At 44.5% G+C, this 23,512-nt stretch overlaps 2 protein-coding genes across 2 annotated transcripts; both read right to left on the bottom strand.

The window, feature by feature from the left end:
* Positions 1-1,668: 1,668 nt before the first annotated feature.
* On the bottom strand, positions 1,669-2,735 carry LOC124672798 (protein NEGATIVE GRAVITROPIC RESPONSE OF ROOTS-like). The gene is made up of 3 exons (XM_047208970.1): positions 2,160-2,735; positions 1,866-2,052; positions 1,669-1,688 (listed from the first exon to the last, which is right to left on the bottom strand). Exons 1-3 carry the CDS (start codon positions 2,733-2,735, stop codon positions 1,669-1,671), a joined length of 783 nt encoding a protein of 260 aa, XP_047064926.1.
* Positions 2,736-6,248: 3,513 nt separating this feature from the next.
* On the bottom strand, positions 6,249-13,563 carry LOC124672796. Its single transcript, XM_047208969.1, has 13 exons — positions 13,180-13,563; positions 11,797-11,946; positions 11,487-11,699; positions 11,298-11,387; positions 10,977-11,090; positions 10,290-10,559; positions 10,033-10,189; positions 9,666-9,743; positions 8,638-8,738; positions 7,989-8,159; positions 7,711-7,785; positions 6,969-7,055; positions 6,249-6,851 (listed from the first exon to the last, which is right to left on the bottom strand). Exons 1-13 carry the CDS (start codon positions 13,561-13,563, stop codon positions 6,522-6,524), a joined length of 2,220 nt encoding a protein of 739 aa, XP_047064925.1. The 3' UTR covers positions 6,249-6,521.
* Between the last annotated feature and the right edge of the window lie 9,949 nt (positions 13,564-23,512).

Raw genomic sequence — 23,512 nt, 5'->3', positions numbered from 1 at the left:
AAAAAACTTGTCAAGAAGATTAAAAAAAACTACGTTTGTAAAAAAGTACAATAGTAAATAGTTCAGATTTATTTGTGTGCACAAATTGTATAATTAAGCTAAAACTCTCAATAAGAAGAAATATTTCTCGGTATCTATCCTCTTGCCCCTCATTCTTTGAGAATCAGAAGGATCCTTTTCGAGTTTCCATTTCTTATTTGGAATCTAGGCTCTTTCTATCTTCGACTTATTTTTTATCTACTTCTATTTTAAAAACTTTGAATGTAGTCAGTGATGTATCCTACAAGTATGCAAAATCGCGTTGTGAAATTATTTGTATTATGGTCTACACAAAAATGACAAAGTGTTTCAAATTTACTATTTCCGATGTTTTCTTCGTTTTTTATAAAAATATAAATTTTGTATTTTTAAAATAAAGGACTTGCTGAGCCAAAAATCTTTGCTCGATAATTCGGTTCATATTTTCAAATAAAAAAGTTATGTCTATGAACTGCCTTCTACATCGCGCATGCATGGTTTTCTAACTGCCGCAAAAAAGACGATTCGTGATTCTTTTACTTCTATAAAGTCCACCGCATTGCGCTAGTTTTTATAACCAAAGTCGTGATTTGAGTTCGCTTCAACCCGCCAGTGTTTGTGGGGTTTTTCAGAGTCGAATGTGGTGACACTTTAAACTTGGTCAACCTGCCATTTCTTTTACAAATACATGGCCCATCCCGGAATACATCAAAAAAGGGTCGATCATTATTCGTCAATATTTCAAGTTAAAATTAAGGTTGTGTTGGGCGAAACAAAGAAGAGTCAGCGTTTCCACCTGATACATAGGAGTATGTACTGTACTTTGTAGTGAAGGATCACATTCAATGGCACATCGGCCTTTGCCAAAGGTGCAGAGTGTTGCTTGGCGCTCACTCATGTGTACCTTTTTTTCCAGAGTTGGCACAGACGCACACGAATGTGCCGGTGCTCTGCCTCTGAAGTCTGATCCAAATGCCAATGGAGATTTGGGATAGATGTGCGCCCCAGCTCCAGGCTGGCTTTCCGTTTTCGGCAGTTCTGCATGTTCCAAGAACCCTAGTTGCTGTACCATTTCTGTCCATTCATGGCACATATTTTTCATTGAGCCGTATTCTTGAGATTGGCCACGTTGATTAAACTAGAACACATGAGGGTCCACTTCCTCACTACATGCACTAATTACTGTAACTTGTATTACACAAAATGATAAGGAGTAGTATATATGTGGAACATCGATATATCTGGCCTCTGAAAAAACAGAAAGGTAACTAAAGTGATTAAGCTGAAACTTAATCCCCCTTATGAACATCAGTTCAAATCTTGTGCATGTATGTAGACCGTGCGATCTTCATGCAGCAGTACACCCTGGTGCATTCGGTCGTCCTCTATCTATCTGATTGATTCATCGTTCAATTCTGCATCTGGAGCATATGGATTATTGTGGATCCATCATCCTCTATCTATCAAATGCATACAATCTGCAAAATTTACATATTCCAAAATTCAGTACTTGTCAGGTCAGATTCAATCTACTGAATGAGTATTCTGGTGAACTGATTGGTGAATTCGATTCAATACTAACATGCCATATGAACTTTATAGCTTACCAAGTCACATCATAATGATCTTGGGCTTGTACCTGGTCTCGGTTTACACCTCAAGAACAATGACTGCAAAGATAAGCAAGATAAATCGATTAGCGTTTCATGCTATAATCAATAGTCGAAGAAATGCTACTTTCCATGCATGCATGGTCTGATCTACGTGAGTGCAAAGTAATCTTCATCTCCACTGGAGACATCTTCTCCATTGTTAAGGCAGTGGTGAAATTAAATCTAGCAACTTACAGTCTGAATCTGTTTTGTCCCATTTGGAGACATCTTCTCCGTTGTCATCCTCCTCCTCCTCCTCGTGACAACCATCCATTTGGATCTTCTCCATTTGTCTGTCCTCTAGGTAATACTTCCTTGACGACGATGCCGCGTTGCTCGGGCGCGCGGCGCTCATCTTCTTGTGAAGCATCGTCCTAAATAACTGCATACGTAAACGCATCAACTTGCATGATCAATCATGCATAGAGACAAAATGTGACAAAGACGTAACTGAACCTAAGATCATGCATGATAACTTATGTTTATTACCTTCTCCAGCTTTGTTTCGACTGGATCCTTGAAGCTTGGCTGCGGCGCGAAGCCGCCGCCGCAGACGAACATCTTCTTGAGGAGAAACTTGAAGGACTTCTGCTTGACGCCGCCGCCGGTGGTGCTGGCGAGGAGCTCCCTGGCCTTGGTGAGTATGATCTGCGTGTCTGGCGAGAACTCCGCGCCCCCGTTCTGGCCCGCCGCGTCAGGGGCCTGCAGCCTGAGCGAGAGCCGGCGGTCCACCTCGAGGCTGGAGGGGCAGTTGAGGAACCTGTCGAGCGGCAGGTTCTGCTCATCGTCTCCGGCGCCGGCGGTGGAGCCGCGGGCGCTGGACTTGGACTTGGCGCGCCGGAGCAGCTTGTTCAGCGCGTCCTGCAGCTTCTTCACCTCCTCGACGGTGAAGTCCGGCACCGCCTGGTCCTCCGCCGGCGCCGTGGGCTGCTCGTTGCCTAGGGTCCCGATAGATAGCATGCTCCAGTCGCTGGCGCTCCTCTCCTCGCGCGCGTGGTACTCCTGGTCGCGGCAGTGCTCCCGGGCCGGAGCATCTACACACGCGCGCACGTACGTCAAACGCATGCATGAGACCCTATACGTGCTCGTCTCATATGATCAAGCTAGGTGAAGCAGAAACCATAGTAGCGCAACGCATGGGACGGATCACTTACTGCGAGCCGAGCTCCCGGCGGCGGCGGCTGTGGCTGTGGGACGTTTCTTCTCTTGTTTGGTATTCAGGCGATTTTGCACCCAGTTAATGAGCTGCCAAACATAACAGTGCAAATTACACCACTCGCACGTACATATACGTGTAGCATACTACTCTGAAAATACAAGAACGTATACAAGAAAGAAAGAACTGCTGCTGAGCGCTGTAAACGAGCTTACCCCCATTGATTCTTGCTTCAAGCTACCAGGTGCCACCTTCTAGCAGAAATCAAAGCGGTGAATTTGCTGCAACGTTAGGGCCAGAAGCGGCAAGAACGATGAGCTAGCAGCTGATCGATGGGCAACAGTTTCAGGGTTTTGGAGGTGCCCTCGGCCGGCCTGGTGATCAGCGAGGACACCGGCGCTTCTGATCTAGTGCATTCATCGGGCTGAAAGCTTGGGAGCTAGCGCGTCTAGTAAAAGGAAGCCGAGGGGAGTGACTTGGATGGAGCAAGGGTCCCCTACCCCGGTGAATTAAATAGGGTGAGAGTGAGTATACAGTGATAGTCTACCCCATGGCTGGCTTGACGCTTGAGGGTAGAGTGGCCAAATTGCATCCACTGGTAGGCTTACATGTGTACTTACCTGAGGAGGGGAAAAGGACAAAAGGATGCTTAATTAAGTGTAAACATTGTTCAACTAGGACCCGTTATATGTATCAAATTACTGCTTGTACGAATCAGCTTTTCTTACCGTGGCTCGCCGCTAGTGGATCGATCTGGACTGGACTGTTCTACGCGAGTTGTCTTTTGTCTGTCCTATATTATAGATGGATCGTACATCTGATTAGTAGCCAGTAGCAGGCGCTCCAGGGTTCTGGAACTATTTTGGGATCACGTCCTTGAGAAAGAAAAGCTGCGCCGGCGGCATAGTTCCAGCAAAACCGGTGGAAATATATACTGCCACCAGGTGCCCGGTGCAGCAGCGAAGAGCCTAAGGGCATCTCCAACGGGGCGACCCATCCCGCGCCCGCGCGTCCGGATGGGTCCAGCCGGGCAAAAACCCGGCCCAACGTGGGGACGCACCGCAAAAGCGGACGGCCGCGGCGTCCGGAACGACGCAAACCCAGCCCAAATCTGGGCCGGGTTTGCGTGGCCGCGGATGGCACGCGGCGTCCTCGCGTGTCCGCCCGTCCGCGTGGCCGGCCCACTCGTCGGTGCCCCGGTCCTATTAAATGTGGATCGGGAAGGGGACGGTCCCTATCCGGTCCCCACTTTCCACTCCGGCCGCACGCGCGAGCTCGAAGCTTCCGCGCCGCCATGGCCCCGAAGCGCGAGTTCGAGCCTTCCGCCAACGACCACGAGGCCGGCAGCGGCCGGCAAGTCGCGCCGCCGGCGTTCGCAATGGGGCCGCCGACGCCTCCCGTGACGCGAGCGGATCTACGTCACCGTAGCGAGTGGCGCGGATGTTCCGGGACGCCGGCGTCCCAATGCCGTGGGGGACGTGCACCTCCCCACGGCCGGCACCCGAGCCCGGATCGGGTTCCGGTGCCGCCCATCCCGGCGTCGAGCCGCGCCCGCTACGCCGAGATCCGGAGGCGCCGCGCTCAGCCGCCGGCGGACCTCCGGCGAGACCCCACGTACGGCGACGCAAGTCCCAACCGGGACTTGTGGTTCGAGGTGGAGCACGATGCGCGGCGGCGCACATGCTTCACATCCGTGACGGCGCGGCTCGCGCGCGCCGTGCGCACGGCCGCTAGGCGGGCTGGCCGCCGCCCCGGCGGCCTCTACATCAACGAGCCCGCGCCCCGGCCCCGGCCCGCCGCCCCGGGAGGAGGAGAACGACCCGGAGCCGCAGGGCGGCGCTCGCGGCGTCCCGCGAGCAGCGAGGACCTCGACGAGGCCGGCCAAATGGCCGCACCTCGCCGAGACGCCGCGCACCTCCGCGCGCGGAGGAGGCGGCCGGGAAGGCCCGGGAGGACGCCCGGGCGGACGCGTGGGCCTTCCTCGAGCCGGCGCGCCGTCGGGAGGAGGCTACGCGTCGCGCGGCGCTCCGGAGGAGGAGGAGAGCGCGGGCCGCGCGCCCGGCGGAGGAGGAGCGCCGGGCCGCGCGCCCGGCGGAGGAGGAGCGCCCGGCCACGCAGCCGCAGCGGAGGAGCGAGCTCCGACAGGAGTCCGCGCGGAGGGCACGGCTACGCGAGCCGGCGAGCCCGCCGAACGCGCACTCCGCCCGGGAAAGGGCGCAGCTGGGAGCCCCGGCGGAGTCCCCGGTGCCCTCCGGTGTGTCGAGCCGGAACAGGCGCGTCGCCGCCGGGGGCGTCGTCGTCATCGACGCCGACGATGACGAGTACTACTGGGGGTAGTACTGCCGGCGGCCACCATGCTCGCAAACCCTGTCTAGGGTTTTTTTTTTTTAGTTTAAAGCCCATATAGGGCTTTCTTTTGTGTAAAAATTGCCCAAAATAGGGCTAAGTTTAATTACCCACTAGTTTAATTTTATTTTTGGCTGTTTTCCTTTTTTATTTTCATATGCGGTGCGTCCGCGCGTTGGGCGCACCGTGCGACCCAAACGGACACGCGGACGCGGGGCGCTGTCCGGGTGTCCGTTCGGCCACCCAAACGGCCCAAAACGGTCGGTCCAGCGCGTCCGTTTGGGTCGCCCGGTTGGAGATGCCCTAAAGCCCTGGAACCGAAGTGGGCGTACGTGGCCGGTCGACATGCCCCAGTAGCCAGAACCGGGGGGCTCGGCCTACGTGGGCTCACACGGACCCAGCCCTCCAACCCTAGTTTAACCATGGCCGAGCTCGTCGGAGATCGGGCTGGACGCTCACACTTAATTACGCCCACTGAGCCGCGGGACGATCGCTCCGGTATTTAGGACGGGGAGAAGGGTTACGGGATTGGAGGGAGGAGCCTCGTGGGGGCTGATAATTAATCTAACCACGCCGCTAATCACTATGCTCCGGAGACTAATGGTGGTCCTGGAGTAGTGGAGTGGAGGGGGTTAACTAGGGGTAGACGACGGCGAGGAACCGGTGATTAAACAAACAGGTGTCAGCCCGACACGATGTGGTCTGGTCTGGTCGTGACACTTGGCGTCTCGGATCTTGTTTTTTTTCTTTGCAGCTGGGTGTGTTGGATGGTCTGTGATTGGCCACAGCGGTGAGCTAGCTCCAATGCAGATCGCAGACAGTCATCACTATTTTAAAACAGAAATATCGTGCATACCTGGTGCATGCGAAGTTGTGAAGGCTCTGTCGTAGGAAAAAAAAATGGCTCTCCTGGCCAAGTATACGCGTGAACAGAGGTTTTTGCTCCAGTTGAGACGTTCCACGGCGTTCTGGTGCACACGGAGAGAAACAGTTATGTGGCTCGCTACACAATGATAACAATAAAGCAGACCTACGGGATGGTTCTTACGGTTGGGACTTGGGACGAAAAGTCTCAGGATCATAGCCTGTAAACAATTTCTACCATCTGCTTCCGGAAATTCTCCTTTGCACAGTATTGGAACATCTGTGTCAGCTCAAACTATCACGAACTATCCAAAGTTGAAAATCCACCACGGGCATGGAGTACAACCGAAGAAGACCTGATCATTCTTGATCAAATCATTCAAGCTATACAGTATGTCACGCACAGACCTCGGCCAACTCCACTATGTACACCCAAGAAACCAGATCTCCGGTACTCCACCACACAGTACAAGACGGGCCTGCCACTACGATTCGGACCCTCCACAGCACACCTCCGAGCAGCACTCGTAGCAGCCCAGGCACGAGAGTGCCGTGCAGATCTGCGTCATCACGATGGCGCACTGGTCGTTCATCCTGTTACACGCCTTGATGCAGCACATGCAGCAGAGGCAGTCGGCGACACGACTGCAGCACCCGCCCGCCTTCTTGAATATCTTCAGCGTCTCCGGTGGTTTTTCGTTGCCGAAGCCTGCGAGCAGATTTTCCCTGGTTGCTGCTTTGTCACCAAATCCTAGTTTCAGGCCATGAAGCGGGATTCGTAGTGGCTCGTTAGCTCCTTTTTGTTTCTGCTTAACCTGTTAGAGCAAAGCACAGAGTTTTGTTAGAAATGTTCCAAATCAATTTACACAAACTCCAACATCAATATACACAATGGTGATTATCTCTACAAAGAGATTATCAATGGGACCTACTTTTTGTGGTGCGTCCAAATTGGTTTGAAGTGCAACCATGCTTGTGTACTCTGAAATAACGCTATGTTGTATGCTTAATCTCATCACCTGTGAAATAGAAGAAAACGAGTTACTCAAGAACTATGGATACTATCAATTGAATCAATTCAAACCAAACATTTCAAGATGCGCAACATGGATGAGAAGCTATACGGTAAGCAAGGAGAATCAGCTCCGATCCATAAATGAAATGGAAAATGATAAACACAACAGCATGTAGCAAGTCACAACTTTTCACAGTTCTTCAGAACAGAAAATGTAAGAAGCATACATCAACATCAAAGCCTTTTTCCCAAGCAAGTTGGGGTAGGCTAGGTATGAAACCCCAAAAAAGGAAATGTAAGAAACATACCCCCAAAAAAGGGAAATGCAAAGAAACAAAAATTGCTTCGATTGAAATATCACCGACTTGTCAAAACCATTTAACAACCTTTTTACTTGTCTAGATGTTTTGGTGCTACTCATGTTTTGGTGCTTCTTCAACTTTGTCTACCATACCAAGTTGTGGTTACAGAATAACTCATCAAATTCTAATTGTATCACACAGAAAGTAGATGTTTAAATTTACAAAAAAAAAAACGCAACAATTGCCTTAACTGCTCACCTTTCTCTCCAACTGTTCAAATCTCTAATTGTATTACACAGATAGATGTTTAAATTTACAAAAAAAAAAAGCAAAGCAACAATTGGCTTAACTGCTCACCTTTCTCTCCAACTGTTTGTCTGCAGAAAGCCATGCCTTCGCTGTGAGAAGAGCAATCTGCTGTGCCGCCAAAAACTGGAATATATTAATGAAAAGAAATGGAGTCTAGTCAGCATATACTAGGATAACTGGATAGTCCTAAGCATTTGATACCACTTAGCCTGAGGTTTAAATATTCCTGATAGAATTAAATAAAGACGTTGGCAAATCCACAAATGGATAGTAAAAGTAGCAACTCCTAAGACAAATGTATAAAGTAGCAAGTTTGGGCATCTTACATTATCAAGAGGCATGTCTGTTACATGCTGGACCTTCAATTCAATTGAGATTTCTGTCATGTCAGCCAAGTTACCCTTTGCTATAACCGTATCAGGGAACTTGCCTCGGTATTTTCCAGATACGCACAAAGGAGACTCTGCCGAAATGTCTGGGATGTACTCAGAATCCACCTGAACAGAAAAATAAAAATCAATAACACGACCATCAGACATACTAGATTTTTTTCTAGCTACACTTGCAAGATCTAGATTTTTTTTCTAGCTACACTTGCAAGATCTTGCCCCACCTCCCGTTCATCTAACCTTGCACAAATAAGATAAGGATACCACAGCTTAAAAGAATCTTACAGAATAGGTCAGTTGCTCAAAAGAGCGGCATAAGAAAGTTTAATGAAGATGGTAAGCGTGTATGGTTTTAGTCCACATCTATGCACTGCTGGAAAAAATTATCTGAACTGTCCTAAAACATAATATGACATGAACATGATGCCAGCAAGAACTGCATAATGCAATTTATCGCAGCCAATAACTCTAAGGGATAGCTTTTTTTATTATAAGAATCCCTACTACATAATGAAATTCACACAATTAAGTAATTTTAGATCGACAGGGCATGATAAAAAAGGAAATTAACTATGCACAGACTCACTTCAAAATCATCAAGATATTTTGTAGCGTCAATGGAGATATTTGCCACTGCTGTATTTGATGCTTTCTTGAACCACTTAAGTATTCGACTCTCAACTGATCCTGGATAAAACATCAGAAGAATTGTTACTATCATGAAGGTTTAATAGTCCAATTCAGCGTACAATTAATGTTAAGGACAACAGCGTACAATTAATGTTTTATTACTGACAGATGAATTACACAGATCTCCAAATCAATAATGCATTAGTAGCAGTATAATTTTCAGGATAATTTGCCATCAAATTATTGAAGCAGAAATGGTGATTGTAGGAGGCATAAAAAAAGTGCAGCAGAGTTATATACAAAAATAGAATAAATCACGGATTGGGACAGCTCTCAGTCTATAAAGCAAAGAGGTTTCTGAGAAAAACTTGTATCCCATTCAAGAAAAACTTTGCCCATATCAGGACTTCCGCATATAAATAGTTTTTTAGGTGGAAAGATTGATATACTTCTCAGCAAACTTGGATAAACTTCGAATATCAGCTCAATAAAAATTAGAAAAGATCACAGTTAATACTTCATATTTGCCGCATACCATCTACTCCCTTCGTCCCAAATTCAGTGACTCGGATTTGTCTAGACACGTTTTAGTGTGTACATACATACGAATCTAGACAAATCCAAGTCACTAATTTGGGACGGAGGAAGTAATAATTTTCTCCTTTTGAAGTTATAATATCATCTCATATCATCTAATCAAATACTAAGGTGTATACCTCATAAGCATATAGTATATAGTAATACCATATAAGCCTGCCCAAAATGTCTTGCAATATGGGACAGACGTAGTACTGAACTAATACAGAATATACCTTACGGACATCACCAAAACTTCCAATAATATACTCGGGATACAAAAGAATTCTCAGGGAATCCATAGAATAACTCACATAATATGCATATCAAAGTTTCCAATTCGAAGCTCAGAAAGGGGCATTGGATATAGTTTGCTAATTCAATAAAACATAGAGGTGGGTTCAGTACCTGTTTCGAGTGCAGCATCATAATGCCCCTTGCCAATTGATGCCAGCATGCGCAAGAAATAGTGGTTGCAATATACACCTAATATTTTCAAGTGAGGAGGGTTGCAAATAGTTAGAAAAGAAAACACAGCCATTACTCAGTAAAAACATAGTTCCAACTCGTGAAAATATTGAAACTAAAAAATTAAAAAATATGTTGTTTGTAAAGCTTCCTTTCACATGGAAATAAATATATGCGTACAAGCATATAGAAAGATCAGGCAATAAGCTTAAAAAAGAATATCTGTTTGAGCCCGAGAACTGGGATATAGTTCTACAATTCAGATACTAACATAATTGCATACATGAAGGTTGCTCCTTAAGATTACCTAGTCCAAAAGTAGAAATCCGGGGAGATTTAGATCCTCTGCTGATGAGCTCAGTTTGCACAGTTTTGCAGATTTCATGTTCATCATCAACCGATCCATCAGTCATAAGAAAGATTTGTGGAAGCACATCATGAGCACTTGACAATAAAGCCATTGCCTTACGTGAGACAAAAAAAGGAGAATATGAGACAACAAAAAGAGAAAGACCAAGGATAATATGGCATACCCAATTGAGATCATATTCAAAATAATAATACCTCACTTAAAGGATGCATAATATCGGTGCCACCCTCAGCAACAAAGCTTTGGTTCATCCAATCAATCGCACCTGCTATTGTTTTCTCGTTTACTGTCTCTAAACAGGATGAGAATGAATGGAGCTCATCATTAAATGTTACAATGTTGAAGTAATCTCCTTGCGCAAGTTCTGAAAGAGCTGTAGACACTGCATTCTTCACATTCTCAAGAGGTTTCCCTTGCATGCTTCCACTTGTATCAACAACAAACACAACTGCCTTTTTGAAGACCTATTGGATTGCACATTTGCACTGATGAGATAAAGTACCAAGGCAGCAAGTTTTGTGAAGTGAAAAGAAGATGATTTTTTTCTGAAATAAAAATTTATACATAAAAGTTGCTCCCTAGGTTTCTTATGACTTCAATGATGTATCAAATCTAGCACTTCTTATCGGCATTTCTCTAGACGAAATAACACAATCGAATGGCAAAATAGAATCATTGAGGGATCACGATAACACTAGTGTTACATTACTTAACCAGTAAGGTTACAAGAAGAGGTCCCAGCATTCAAAATAGAACATTTTACAATTGCAGACATCGCAATCAAGGAAGACGTGATTTTGTTAAAAAAAAGGAAGACGTGATTGATTATATTAAATGAACTATGGTAGTGCAGCAGAAAAAACCAAGTAAAAGCAGCTAACCTTTTTATTTCCATTTCCAGGTAAAAGGAAAATGCTGAACCTATCTCTATCATCAGAATCTTGTGATGTTGAGGGCTGCACGAGGATACCACCAGACAAGTTGCCAGAGTAAACCTGTCGACAACATCCAGACAAATTAGGCACACACACAAAAGAAAACATAATCATCAGTAAACTTGGATCATTAAATTGTGATAAATCCACATGACAGTTCATAGATCATCACCCCTGCTCATGAATTATTTCCTTTAAGATGCCTTGCAACAAAAAAATCCACAGGAACTAGTGCAGCTTGTCAAGATCATAGAAGGACTAACTCACACTGTAGGAAAATGTGAAATCTTTGCTCGACCAACTCTCAACAATTGCTTCATGCAGGAAAGACAATTTATCTCCCTGCCTTGCCTTTTCCTGAAATAGCAATATGAAGATAAACATTTGGAAAGGCCATAGATGGACTCAAATGCAGAAAAAATAATGTTATCTAAGCAACAAGTGATAATATATTACCTTCAAAGGATGGCTTGTGCCCTGCAACAAAACCTCTTTACTGAATCCACTATTCACGGTCAACTGAATTTTCTCCCTCTTCATGAATACTTTTGGTAATGGGTTGACATAGTATGGGAAACGGAAAGGTATGTCGACCGAAAAACGTCCATTGTCATAGTGTAACTTCTGAGACCATTTAACTGTGGCTAAAATATCCGATCCACCCTCCACCTTGATTTATATGACAGCAATGCAACAGCAAAGTTACAGTTTCATTTAAAGGACAAGAGTGGAAGACTGGAAATAGATATGTGTATATAACAAGTACCTGTGGTATTGTCAAGCAAAACATGTGGGGCTTCAAAAGGCCCACACTATCAGCTTTACCAATATTCTCCATGGACTGGTCTTCTACTTCGATTACTTGAGTATTGTAAGATCTTTTTCCAACTGTAACCTCAGCGCCTAGAATTGAACCCTATTAGCCAAACCGTTCTTAGGTTGAGACCATGACATAATATAATTACAAATAATAACCATATGAACAAACTAGGTACCCAATGCTTCATTTCATGTATTTGTTTAACACTGGATGAGGAATAAGTCATATAGGAGGTGACATGTAAGTACGAAAAATAAATTCAATGAAATTCTTCATTATTTGTACCTATCGAGTTTTTGTTTATTCAAGCAACGAAAGTGACTTTTTAAAACACAAAAAATGTAATGGCAGTGCAGTTGCTTGAGCTATTTTTTCTACTTAATTTGTTTATATCCTTGTCAGCCCACTCTGCAAGGCAAGATAAACAACAGGAACCCAGCTGCACTTAATAATGCTCAATAACCATCCAAGATCAATAGCTTCACTATCAAATTAATTTCCACTTCGAAGTCATGTCCTACCACATTTCGAACGAATATCAGGTAAACTTCGATATGCTGAAGTAAAGGCCAAGCTATTCCTGTACAATCCAAGTGTGTGTCTGGCTCTTGGATGACCAACATATCCCTTCCAGTGATCGTTTCCATTGGACAAACCAAGGAATTAGTTTCACTTGCTCGTGTAGTTTGAACATAATATTGTATTATAACTGAAAGTACCAAGTAATTAGTTTCACTTGCTCGTGTAGTTTGAACACACTATTGTATTATAATAACTGAAAGTATCCCTTCTACATGTCTATAACTTATGGGCCGAAGCTATTAAGAGGAATTTAGTATCGGCAAGCGAACAATTGCAGAACAGCCACCTTGACACAACAAAAAAAAACAATCACAACATCCCACGCAAAAGGCAGAAGCCCTTAACCAGCATCCTGTAAGCTACACCCAGCCAAGTAGATATCAAATGAACTATCAGAAACGTCATGTTATGCAATCACCTAAAATCATGATGCCACAATATTACAGCACCACAGGCACCCAGCAAAAAGTACAAACGGGACAAAGGACTGAAGGAGCCATGTTAAATGAGTTGCAAAGTGCACCACCAAGCAAAACTGCTAATCGAGGCTGCACACACCAAACAAGAGATTCATGTGCCCTAAAATTGTATATAACTCTAGTCAAACGGACTAAACAACACTTGACAACGCCAATCATGTCAACGCTCACCTAACTGAATCTCCCTGACGCAAAGCAAAAAATCAACAGGAAAATAAAATCGCAACAGTACGTCAAGGACGACAGCAGAGAATCCTTAACGGCTCACCTGTTCTCCCATGGGCACGATGATCCTGACGTCGCAGTCGCGGCTGCGCGTGATGCAGTGCAGCCACCATCGCGCGCGCAGGGTGACGGCGGCGACGCCCAGCGCGCAGTCGGCGGCCAGGTCGACCTCCTTCATCTGCAGCGGGATGAGCGCGGGCGGGTCGAGGCGGCCGTAGACGTAGGGCTGGTAGCTGGGCACGTCGGGCGTGTCGACGGCGCCGGGGTCGGCGACCACCGCGTAGGCCATGGGCGCCGCGGGCAGCAGCAGCGCGTCGGGGCCCCGCTCCATCCCCGCGGGCGGGCGCGGCGGGGGCAGCCCGCCCGGCAGCACCAGCCGCTTCGACAGCTTCAGCCCGTCCTCCACCGCGCGCGCGAAGTCCTCCATGGGGAACGGACGCGCCGCCGCCTAGGGTTTCGATGAGATGGGGGGCGCTTGATCTGTCGATGTGGGGCGGGGCGTGGGGAGGAGGCGATGGGCGGTGCGGCGGCGAGTTTTTATTGGGAAGCGTCGGGGGAAAGGCGGAGATGGATTGAAAAAGTTGGCCGGAGAGGGAAATGATGAGCTGGGTCGGGGTCGCGAGGAGGCGATCGGGAGGGATGCAGGCGGGCGAGAGCTGGGCGGTGACAGGCTGCGGAGGCGGTGAGAATAAGGAGCCGGCGGCGTGGGCCCGAGGCTTGGTTTTGATTCGTTAGTCGTTTGGCTTGCCAAAGGTTAGCTGTTCTTTTTTATTTTCTATCTATCTACAGAAAGGCTGAAAGTATGTGAGTTGGGCTGTTAACTTGAAATGGTAGTTTGAAGGTGCTGGAGTTGGGGTTGGCATCTTTTGTTAAGCACCTATGATTTCCTTTCCATTGTTTATCTGCCTACTCATTCTCAATGTTGGGATGCTAGTGTTCAACCAATAGGGAGTTTAGATGATTATACCATTAGCGTTCAACAATGATTTCTGAATTTGGAGGAATAGGTAATCATCTTTGGATGTTAGAAGGATAACTACTCACATGTAACATGTATACTGAGAAGCTCCTTTCCTTTAGGATTATTGTTTTCCGTTATGCAAAGGAGGGTTAGAAAACCACAAAATTGTGCACTCCAATGCCAGGGAGTCCAAGAACAAAAAAGAACATTACAAGCATGCCATATCGGTAAAACATAATGTGGGATTACACATATCGACTTCTAGATACGCGAGTTGGCCGCATGGAGAAGCAATGTAGCCAAGAGCCAAAGTCCAGCAGCAACACCATCGAGGGTTGTGGAGAGCGCAGCCGGTTGTGGATATACTTCATAGGTGTACCATCGATTGTGCCTAGATCCGGCAAGCCCGGGTGGCCTACGGATGGTGGTGATGGCATATGACCCACCGGGTGGCCCAGTTGCAGTTGATCAAGATTCAAGATGGAAGAAGTCAAGCCCAGGAACAAGGAACCGGATCTGGCCCGACCAATGCCAGGAGTCGGATCCGGCAAGGCCCATTAAGGTAGCCGGATCCAGTAGAACAACTTAGGTATAGGCGGATCCCTGTCGTGTACACGGCAATGTAATGTTCCGTGGTTAGGCAAGTGTGTATTCCGGCTAGGACTCTCCGTGTAAACCGTAGATCCTGGCGCCTTTATAAGCCTGATCGCGGTAGCCCCACAGACACAACCACAACTCATTGTAACAAAGCGTAAGCACCCAAATAATTCCATACAAGCAGCAGTAGGCCCTGCCTCTGAGCACTGTGTTCCGAAGCTGGGTAAACCACATACCACTGTCCCAAATGGCTCTCTGCCCTATGCCCCCTACTTCTTCCCTCCTCCGGGGTATCGTTGAATAGGCAACGACAGAGCCGGTGCGAGATACATCGCCACACATGCGCGACCAACCACATCATGAATATCTGACCAAATAATACAAACTAGGTGTGTACTTCAATTTGGTTTCAGCGAAACTAGTTGATCGAGTATGCAAAGGGAAATTGCTTTCTAGAGCCAAAAGGATAGAACCAACAGACTCGCGACAATGAAGCCCGACCTAGAGAAACGTTTGTATTCGCTCAACATATGAGTTGGAATGGAGATGGGGAGAGCTTGACTTAACTTACACCCTAAATAGGAAGGTATATTATTTTTATCGATAAACTAGACCGGGTGCTTGTAGATTGCTCACAAAGGAAACTCAAATTTATGCCTCATATAAGTAAAAGAACAATCATTCCTATATATTTATTATTATTATTACAACTTCATTACTTTACTTATAGAGTAGTTTCCTTATTTTTTTGCTCCATGATCCATGCCCAATTTTTTTCCACGAGTCATTTGTTGAAATATCAGGTCTATGTCGTGTGTCCAATGAGTGATTTCAGATTTCCAATCAATCTCAAAACCCAAATATGTAGCACCCCAATTATAATTTAGCCCAAGTTATGTGGTAGGAGGTGGGAGCTAAGTCGAGTCTCACATTAAAAGTTAGGAGAAATTTAGACCTTGTTTCACCCACCTGGTAACAGAGTGAGAATAGGACTTCTCCTCCTCCTAAGGATTGAGCCTCAAGTTAAGCTTTATTTCACGTGTTCACGAAAACAGAGTCTTTGACGGACGCGTCACAATTAGTCAACCCGGGTCACTCCTGGATCGTGGGATACTATAACCCACTCGAAACATGCGATCTGGGCAATGCCCACGTTGTCTAGGGTTTCCTGAGCCTCTCTATATAAAGTCCTACACGGCTGCCACCGAAACGACACCTTACACACGTGCTAAGATTTTTCCATCTCTCTGTGCTTGTGCCACCATCATAGTACACTCTGTCCTACCTACTGACATGCACCGGGGAATGGGAGAGCAGGTCTCCGAAACAAATCACCTTTGTGATCATGTACATGAGATGTTGAATTAAGTTTTTGGAAAGCGTTACGCGACTGCTCATGGTGTTCATCGTAGGTCATCTACCTGAAAAGTTGGGCGGTGTTGCTTACCATCGTCTCCATCACCTTCTGCTTCGACCCATCTTCACCAACGTTTTCATCGATAATGTCACCGCCGCGTCGACAATTACTTCACCTACAACTGATCGGTACATGCGGCATATTATGATTTGCTTACTAATGGATGTTGTAGCGTATACATTTCTGCTATTCATGTTGATTCCATCTATTATGTTTGACTTTCAAATGTTAGTATTAGTAGCTATTGTCATCATATTTAATATTCTGAAACTAATTTATCTAACAATTCAAAAATGTAATTGTATAAATTTTTCTGCGTTAACAATGATTGCATTAGCTGATGCACGGAAGCAGGATAAGTTTATCAGTGTGTACTTTAAAAGGTGACAAGTAAAGGTCATGATCTGGTTTATTGCTTTGAGAATCCACTAGGTGATTGATGGCAAACCTAAAGGAGTTATGTCTGAAGTAGGTCATGCAAAGTTTGAGGAAGCCAATAATCGCTTGATGAGTGTAATCCTTAGCATTCTTGCTGACCATATGTGTGATGTGTATATGCACATAACAAACGAAAAAGAGCTCTAAAATGCATAGAGTACTAAATTTGGTGCAACTGATACAAGTATTGAACAATATATCATGGAGAGCTTCCACGAGTTGAGGATGGTGAAAAACTGTTTTGTAGTTGAACAAGCTCATTAGATACAATGCACTGCGATAGAGACTTAACTCCTTAAGTGTACCTTACTCGATAAGTTTATGGTTGGATGCATGATGTCTACGGGAGCTTCTATTCTTGTAGACAGTGTTGGGCCTCCAAGAGCAGAGGTTTGTAGAACAGCAGCAAGTTTCCCTTAAGTGGATCACCCAAGGTTTATCGAACTCAGGGAGGAAGAGGTCAAAGATATCCCTCTCATGCAACCCTGCAACCACAAAGCAAGAAGTCTCTTGTGTCCCCAACACACCTAATAGGTGCACTAGTTCGGCGAAGAGATAGTGAAATACAGGTGATATGAATATATATAAGCAGTAGTAACGGCGCCAGAAAATAGCTTGCTGGTGTGTAGTTGATGGTGGTAATATGGTAGCAGTAGTAACGCAGTAAAACAGTAAACAAGCAGCAATAACAGTACTTAGGAACAAGGCCTAGGGATTACACTTTCACTAGTGGACACTCTCAACTTTGATCACATAACAGAATAGATAAATGCATACTCTACACTCTTTTGTTGGATGATGAACACCATTGCGTAGGATTACACGAACCCTCAATGCCGGAGTTAACAAGCTCCACAATTCAATGTTCATATTTAAATAACCTTAGAGTGCATGAAAGATCAACACGACTAAACCAAGTACTAACATAGCATGCACACTGTCACCTTCACACCATGTAGGAGGAATAGATCACATCAATACCATCATGGCAATAGTTAACTTCATAATCTACAAGAGATCACAATCATAGCCTACACCAAGTACTAACACGGATGCACACACTGTCACCATTACACCGTGCAGGAGGAATAAAACTACTTTAATAACATCACTAGAGTAGCACATAGATAAATTGTGATACAAAACACATTGCAATCATAAAGAGATATAAATAAGCACTTCACTACGCCATTCATAACGGTGAATAAGTATTCTGTGAAATATAGCCTAAGAGACCCACACGGTGCACACACTGTCACCTTTACACACGTGGGACAAGGAGTCTCCGGAGATCACATAAGTAAAATTCACTTGACTAGCATAACGGCATCTAGATTACAAGCATCATCATATGAATCTCAATCATGTAAGGCAGCTCATGAGATTATTGTATTGAAGTACATAGGAGAGAGATGAACCACATAGCTACCGGTACAGCCCCGAGCCTCGATGGAGAACTACTCCCTCCTCATGGGAGACAACAGCGTTGATGAAGATGGCGGTGGTGTCGATGGAGGAGCCTTCCGGGGGCACTTCCCCGCTCCGGCAGGGTGCCGGAACAGAGACTCCTGTCCCCCAGATCTTGGCTTCGCGATGGCGGCGGCTCTGGAAGGTTTCTCGTACCGTGGCTTTTTCGCCTCGAGGTTTTAGGTCTGGGACCTTTATATAGGCGAAGAGGCGGCGTCAGAAGGTCGAAGGGGCGACGACACCATAGGGCCGCGCGGCCAGGGGGTGGGCCGCGCCACCCTATCATCTGGGGGCTGTGTGGACCCCCTCTGGCGACTCTCGGGTGTTCTGGATGCTTCGGGCAAAATAGGAACCCGGGCGTTGATTTCGTCCGATTCCGAGAATATTTCCTTACTAGGATTTCGGAACCAAAAACAGCAGAAAACGAGAACCGGCTCTTCGGCATCTTGTTAATAGGTTAGTTCCAGAAAATGCACGAATATGACATAAAGTGTGCATAAAACATGTAGATATCATCAATAATGTGGCATGGAACATAAGAAATTATCGATACGTTGGAGACGTATCAGCATCCCAAGCTTAGTTCTGCTCGTCCCGAGCAGGTAAAACGATAACAAAGATAATTTCTGAAGTGACATGCCATCATAACCTTGATCATGCTATTTGTAAACATATGTAATGAATGCAGCGATCAAAACAATGGTAATGACATGAGTAAACAAGTGAATCATACAGCAAAGACTTTTCATGAATAGTACTTCAAGACTAGCATCAATAAGTCTTGCATAAGAGTTAACTCATAAAGCAATAAATCAAAGTAAAGGTATTGAAGCAACACAAAGGAAGATTAAGTTTCAGCGGTTGCTTTCAACTTGTAACATGTATATCTCATGGATAATTGTCAACATAGAGTAATATAACAAGTGCAATATGCAAGTATGTAGGAATCAATGCACAGTTCACACAAGTGTTTGCTTCTTGAGGTGGAGAGAGATAGGTGAACCGACTCAACATAAAAGTAAAAAGAATGGTCCTTCAAAGAGGAAAGCATCGATTGCTATATTTGTGCTAGAGCTTTTATTTTGAAAACATAAAGAGAGCATAAAAGTAAAATTTTGAGAGGTGTTTGTTGTTGTCAACGAATGGTAGTGGGCACTCTAACTACCTCATCAACCAGACTTTCAAGAGCGGCTCCCATGAAGGACGTTATCTCTACCGAGCAAGGTAGATCATCCCTCTTCTCTTTTGTTTACACATGTACTTTAGTTTAGTTTTTCTTTATTTATGGATGACACTCCTCCCAACCTTTTGCTTACACAAGCCATGGCTAACCGAATCCTCGGGTGCCTTCCAACAATCACATACCATGAAGGAGTGTCTATTTGCAAAATTAAGTTGTTTACTGATGAATCAGAGCAAAACATGTGAAGAGAATTGTTAATGCAAGTTAATTAATCGGGGCTGGGAACCCCATTGCCAGCTCTTTTTGCAAAATTATTGGATAAGCGGATGAAGCCACTAGTCCATTATGAAAGTCCGTCGAAGTAAATGACAAGATCGAAAGATAAAACACCACATACTTCCTCATGAGCTATAAAACATTGACACAAATAAGAGGTGATAAATTTTGAATTATTTAAAGGTAGCACTCAAGCAATTTACTTTGGAATGGCGGAGAAATACCATGTAGTAGGTAGGTATGGTGGACACAAATGGCATAGTGGTTGGCTCAAGGATTTTGGATGCATGAGAAGTATTCCCTCTCGATACAAGGTTTAGGCTAGCAAGGTTATTTGAAACAAACACAAGGATGAACCGGTGCAGACAAAACTCACATAAAAGACATATTGTAAACATTATAAGACTCTACACCGTCTTCCTTGTTGTTCAAAACTCAATACTAGAAATTATCTAGACCTTAGAGAGACCAATTATGCAAACCAAATTTTAGCAAGCTCTATGTATTTCTTCATTAATGGGTGCAAAGTATATGATGCAAGAGCTTAAACATGAGCACAACAATTGCCAAGTATCAAATTATTCAAGACATTCTACCAATTACTACATGTAGCATTTTCCGTTTCCAACCATATAACAATTAAGGAAGCAGTTTCATCCTTCGCCATGAAAATTAAAAGCTAAGAACACATGTGTTCATACGAACCAGCGGAGCGTGTCTCTCTCCCACACAAGCATTTATTTAAACAAAAACAAAAACAAGAAACATACAGACGCTCCAAGTAAAGTACATAAGATGTGACGGAATAAAAATATAGTTTCGGGGAGGAACCTGATAATGTTGTCGATGAAGAAGGGGATGCCTTGGGCATCCCCAAGCTTAGACGCTTGAGTCTTCTTAGAATATGCAGGGGTGAACCACAAGGGCATCCCCAAGCTTAGAGCTTTCACTCTCCTTGATCATATTGCATCATACTCCTCTCTTGATCCTTGAAAACTTCCTCCACACCAAACTCGAAACAACTCATTAGAGGGTTAGTGCACAATAAAAATTAACATGTTCAGAGGTGACACAATCATTCTTAACACTTCTGGACATTGCATAAAGCTACTTGGACATTAATGGATCAAAGAAATTCATCCAACATAGCAAAAGAGGCAATGCGAAATAAAAGGTAGAATCTGTCAAAACAGAACAGTCCGTAAAGATGGATTTTATTAGGCCACCAGACTTGCTCAAATGAAAATTCCCAAATTGAATGAAAGTTGCGTACATATCTGAGGATCACTCACGTAAATTGGCTTAATTTTCTGAGTTACCTGCAGAGAATTAGACCCAGATTCGTGACAGACAAAGAAATCTGTTTCTGCGCAGTAATCCAAATCTAGTATTTACTTTACTATCAAAGACTTTACTTGGCACAACAAAACATAAAACTAAGATAAGGAGAGGTTGCTACAGTAGTAAACAACTTCCAAGACTCAAATATAAAACAAAAATACTGTAGTAAAATAACACATGGGTTATCTCCCAAGAAGTTCTTTCTTTATAGCCATTAAGATGGGCTCAGCAATTTTAATGATGCACCCGCAATAAATAGTATTTGAAGCAAAAGAGAGCATCAAGAGGCAAATTCAAAACACATTTAAGTCTAAAATGCTTCCTATACATAGGAATCTTGTAAATAAACAAGTTCATGAAGAGCAAAGTAACAAGCATAGGAAGATAAAACAAGTGTAGCTTCAAAAAATTCAGCACATAGAGAGGTGTTTTAGTAACATGAAAATTTCTACAACCATATTTTCCTCTCTCATAATAATTTTCAGTAGCATCATGAGCAAACTCAACAATATAACTATCACATAAAGCATTCTTATCATGAGTCTCATGCATAAAATTATTACTCTCCACATAGGCATAATCAATTTTATTAGTTGTAGTGGGAGCAAATTCAACAAAGTAGCTATCATTATTATTCTCATCAAGTGTAGGAGGCATAGTATAATCATAATAAAATTCACTCTCCATAGTAGGTGGCACCAAAAGACCACTATCATTATAATCATCATAAATAGGAGGCAAAGTATCATCAAAGAAAATTTTCTCCTCAATGCTTGGGGGACTAAAAAGATCATGAAAACCAGCTTCCCCAAGCTTAGAACTTTCTATATCATTATCAACAATGGTGTTCAAAGTATTCATGCTAATATGTTCCATGGGTTTTTTAATTTTCGGATCAAACCATCCATGTCTTAACTCAGGAAATAGAACAAGAAGCTCATTTTTGTCCATTATGCCAAACTAGTGTAAACAAGAAACAAAAAGATGCAATTGCAGGATCTAAAGGAAATAGCTTTGAGTACTTACAACGGCGAAAATAGCTTAGTAGCCGAGATCCGGAGTGTGAGTACCTTTTACCTTTCCTCCCCAAGCAACGGCACTCGAGAAAATAGCTTGATGTCTACGGGAGCTTCTATTCTTGTAGACAGTGTTGGGCCTCCAAGAGCGAGAGGTTTGTAGAACAGCAGCAAGTTTCCCTTAAGTGGATCACCCAAGGTTTATCGAACTCGGGGAGGAAGAGGTCAAAGATATCCCTCTCATGCAACCCTGCAACCACAAAGCAAGAAGTCTCTTGTGTCCCCAACACACCTAATAGGTGCACTAGTTCGGCGAAGAGATAGTGAAATACAGGTGGTATGAATATATATAAGCAGTAGTAACGGCGCTAGAAAATAGCTTGCTGGCGTGTAGTTGATGGTGGTAATATGGTAGCAGTAGTAACGCAATAGAAACAAGTAAACAAGCGAAGAATAGCGAGTATTTAGGAACAAGGCCTAGGGATTACACTTTCACTAGTGGACACTCTCAACATTGATCACATAACATAATAGATAAATGCATACTCTACACTCTTTTGTTGGATGATGAACACCATTGCGTAGGATTACACGAACCCTCAATGCCGGAGTTAACAAGCTCCACAATTCAATGTTCATATTTAAATAACCTTAGAGTGCATGAAAGATCAACACGACTAAACCAAGTACTAACATAGCATGCACACTTGTCACCTTCACACCATGTAGGAGGAATAGATCACATCAATACCATCATGGCAATAGTTAACTTCATAATCTACAAGAGATCACAATCATAGCCTACACCAAGTACTAACACGGATGCACACACCGTCACCATTACACCGTGCGGGAGGAATAAAACTACTTTAATAACATCACTAGAGTAGCACATAGATAAATTGTGATACAAAACACATTGCAATCATAAAGAGATATAAATAAGCACTTCACTACGCCATTCATAACAGTGAATAAGTATTCTGTGAAATATAGCCTAAGTTGCCCTCTTCCTGGATAAACTTCGCCACAACACTCAAACACAAGAGAGAGGATAGATCGTTGGAAACCTGATAGCATTTCTTGATGTTGCGGAGAAGGCCCGCGCTAAGGATGATACTAAGAAAGGAGACGGTCGGTATAGCGCCAATATGGTGTAGAATAAACCCTACGACAAGAACAAAGGGAACATCTAAACATGAAAAACCGATCACATTGAAACTCTAGCAAGATCTGACAGGGTCACATACAATGCAACTTGAGCGATCGCATTGGTGTTGTCTCCCATATTGAGGTTGCCGAAGAAGTTGTTGGCATCCGTGAAGAAGTCGTCGCACGACAACGTCGTGTTGCCAATAGTCATCCTAGAGCGCTCCCCAAAAACTGGTCTCCCCTCACATGTACATGTCTACATGAGGCGGATTATGGAGGTAGATAATCTAATGTGGCGTACCGATTAGGGTTTGCATGACCGTTTATATAGTGCAGGTCGAAGAGGTCGTGGGGCGCAACCCACGTCCGCGTCAACACGGCCCACGATCCAGCAACTCGCACGCTTGCGGTATGAGCTCGGCTCGGCTCCAACCCACGACGCGACGCGTTGTGCAAGACGAGCGGGCGGTGGAGGAGGAGTGCGCGATGGGCGTCATATCTTCTCACACCTCAGCGGGAGTAGAAAAG

This window comes from Lolium rigidum, chromosome 7, assembly GCF_022539505.1.
Source record: "Lolium rigidum isolate FL_2022 chromosome 7, APGP_CSIRO_Lrig_0.1, whole genome shotgun sequence".
NCBI lineage: Eukaryota > Viridiplantae > Streptophyta > Magnoliopsida > Poales > Poaceae > Lolium > Lolium rigidum.
The sequence above is the reverse complement of the archived record's forward strand: the minus strand, read 5'-3'. Positions and strand labels throughout refer to the sequence as shown.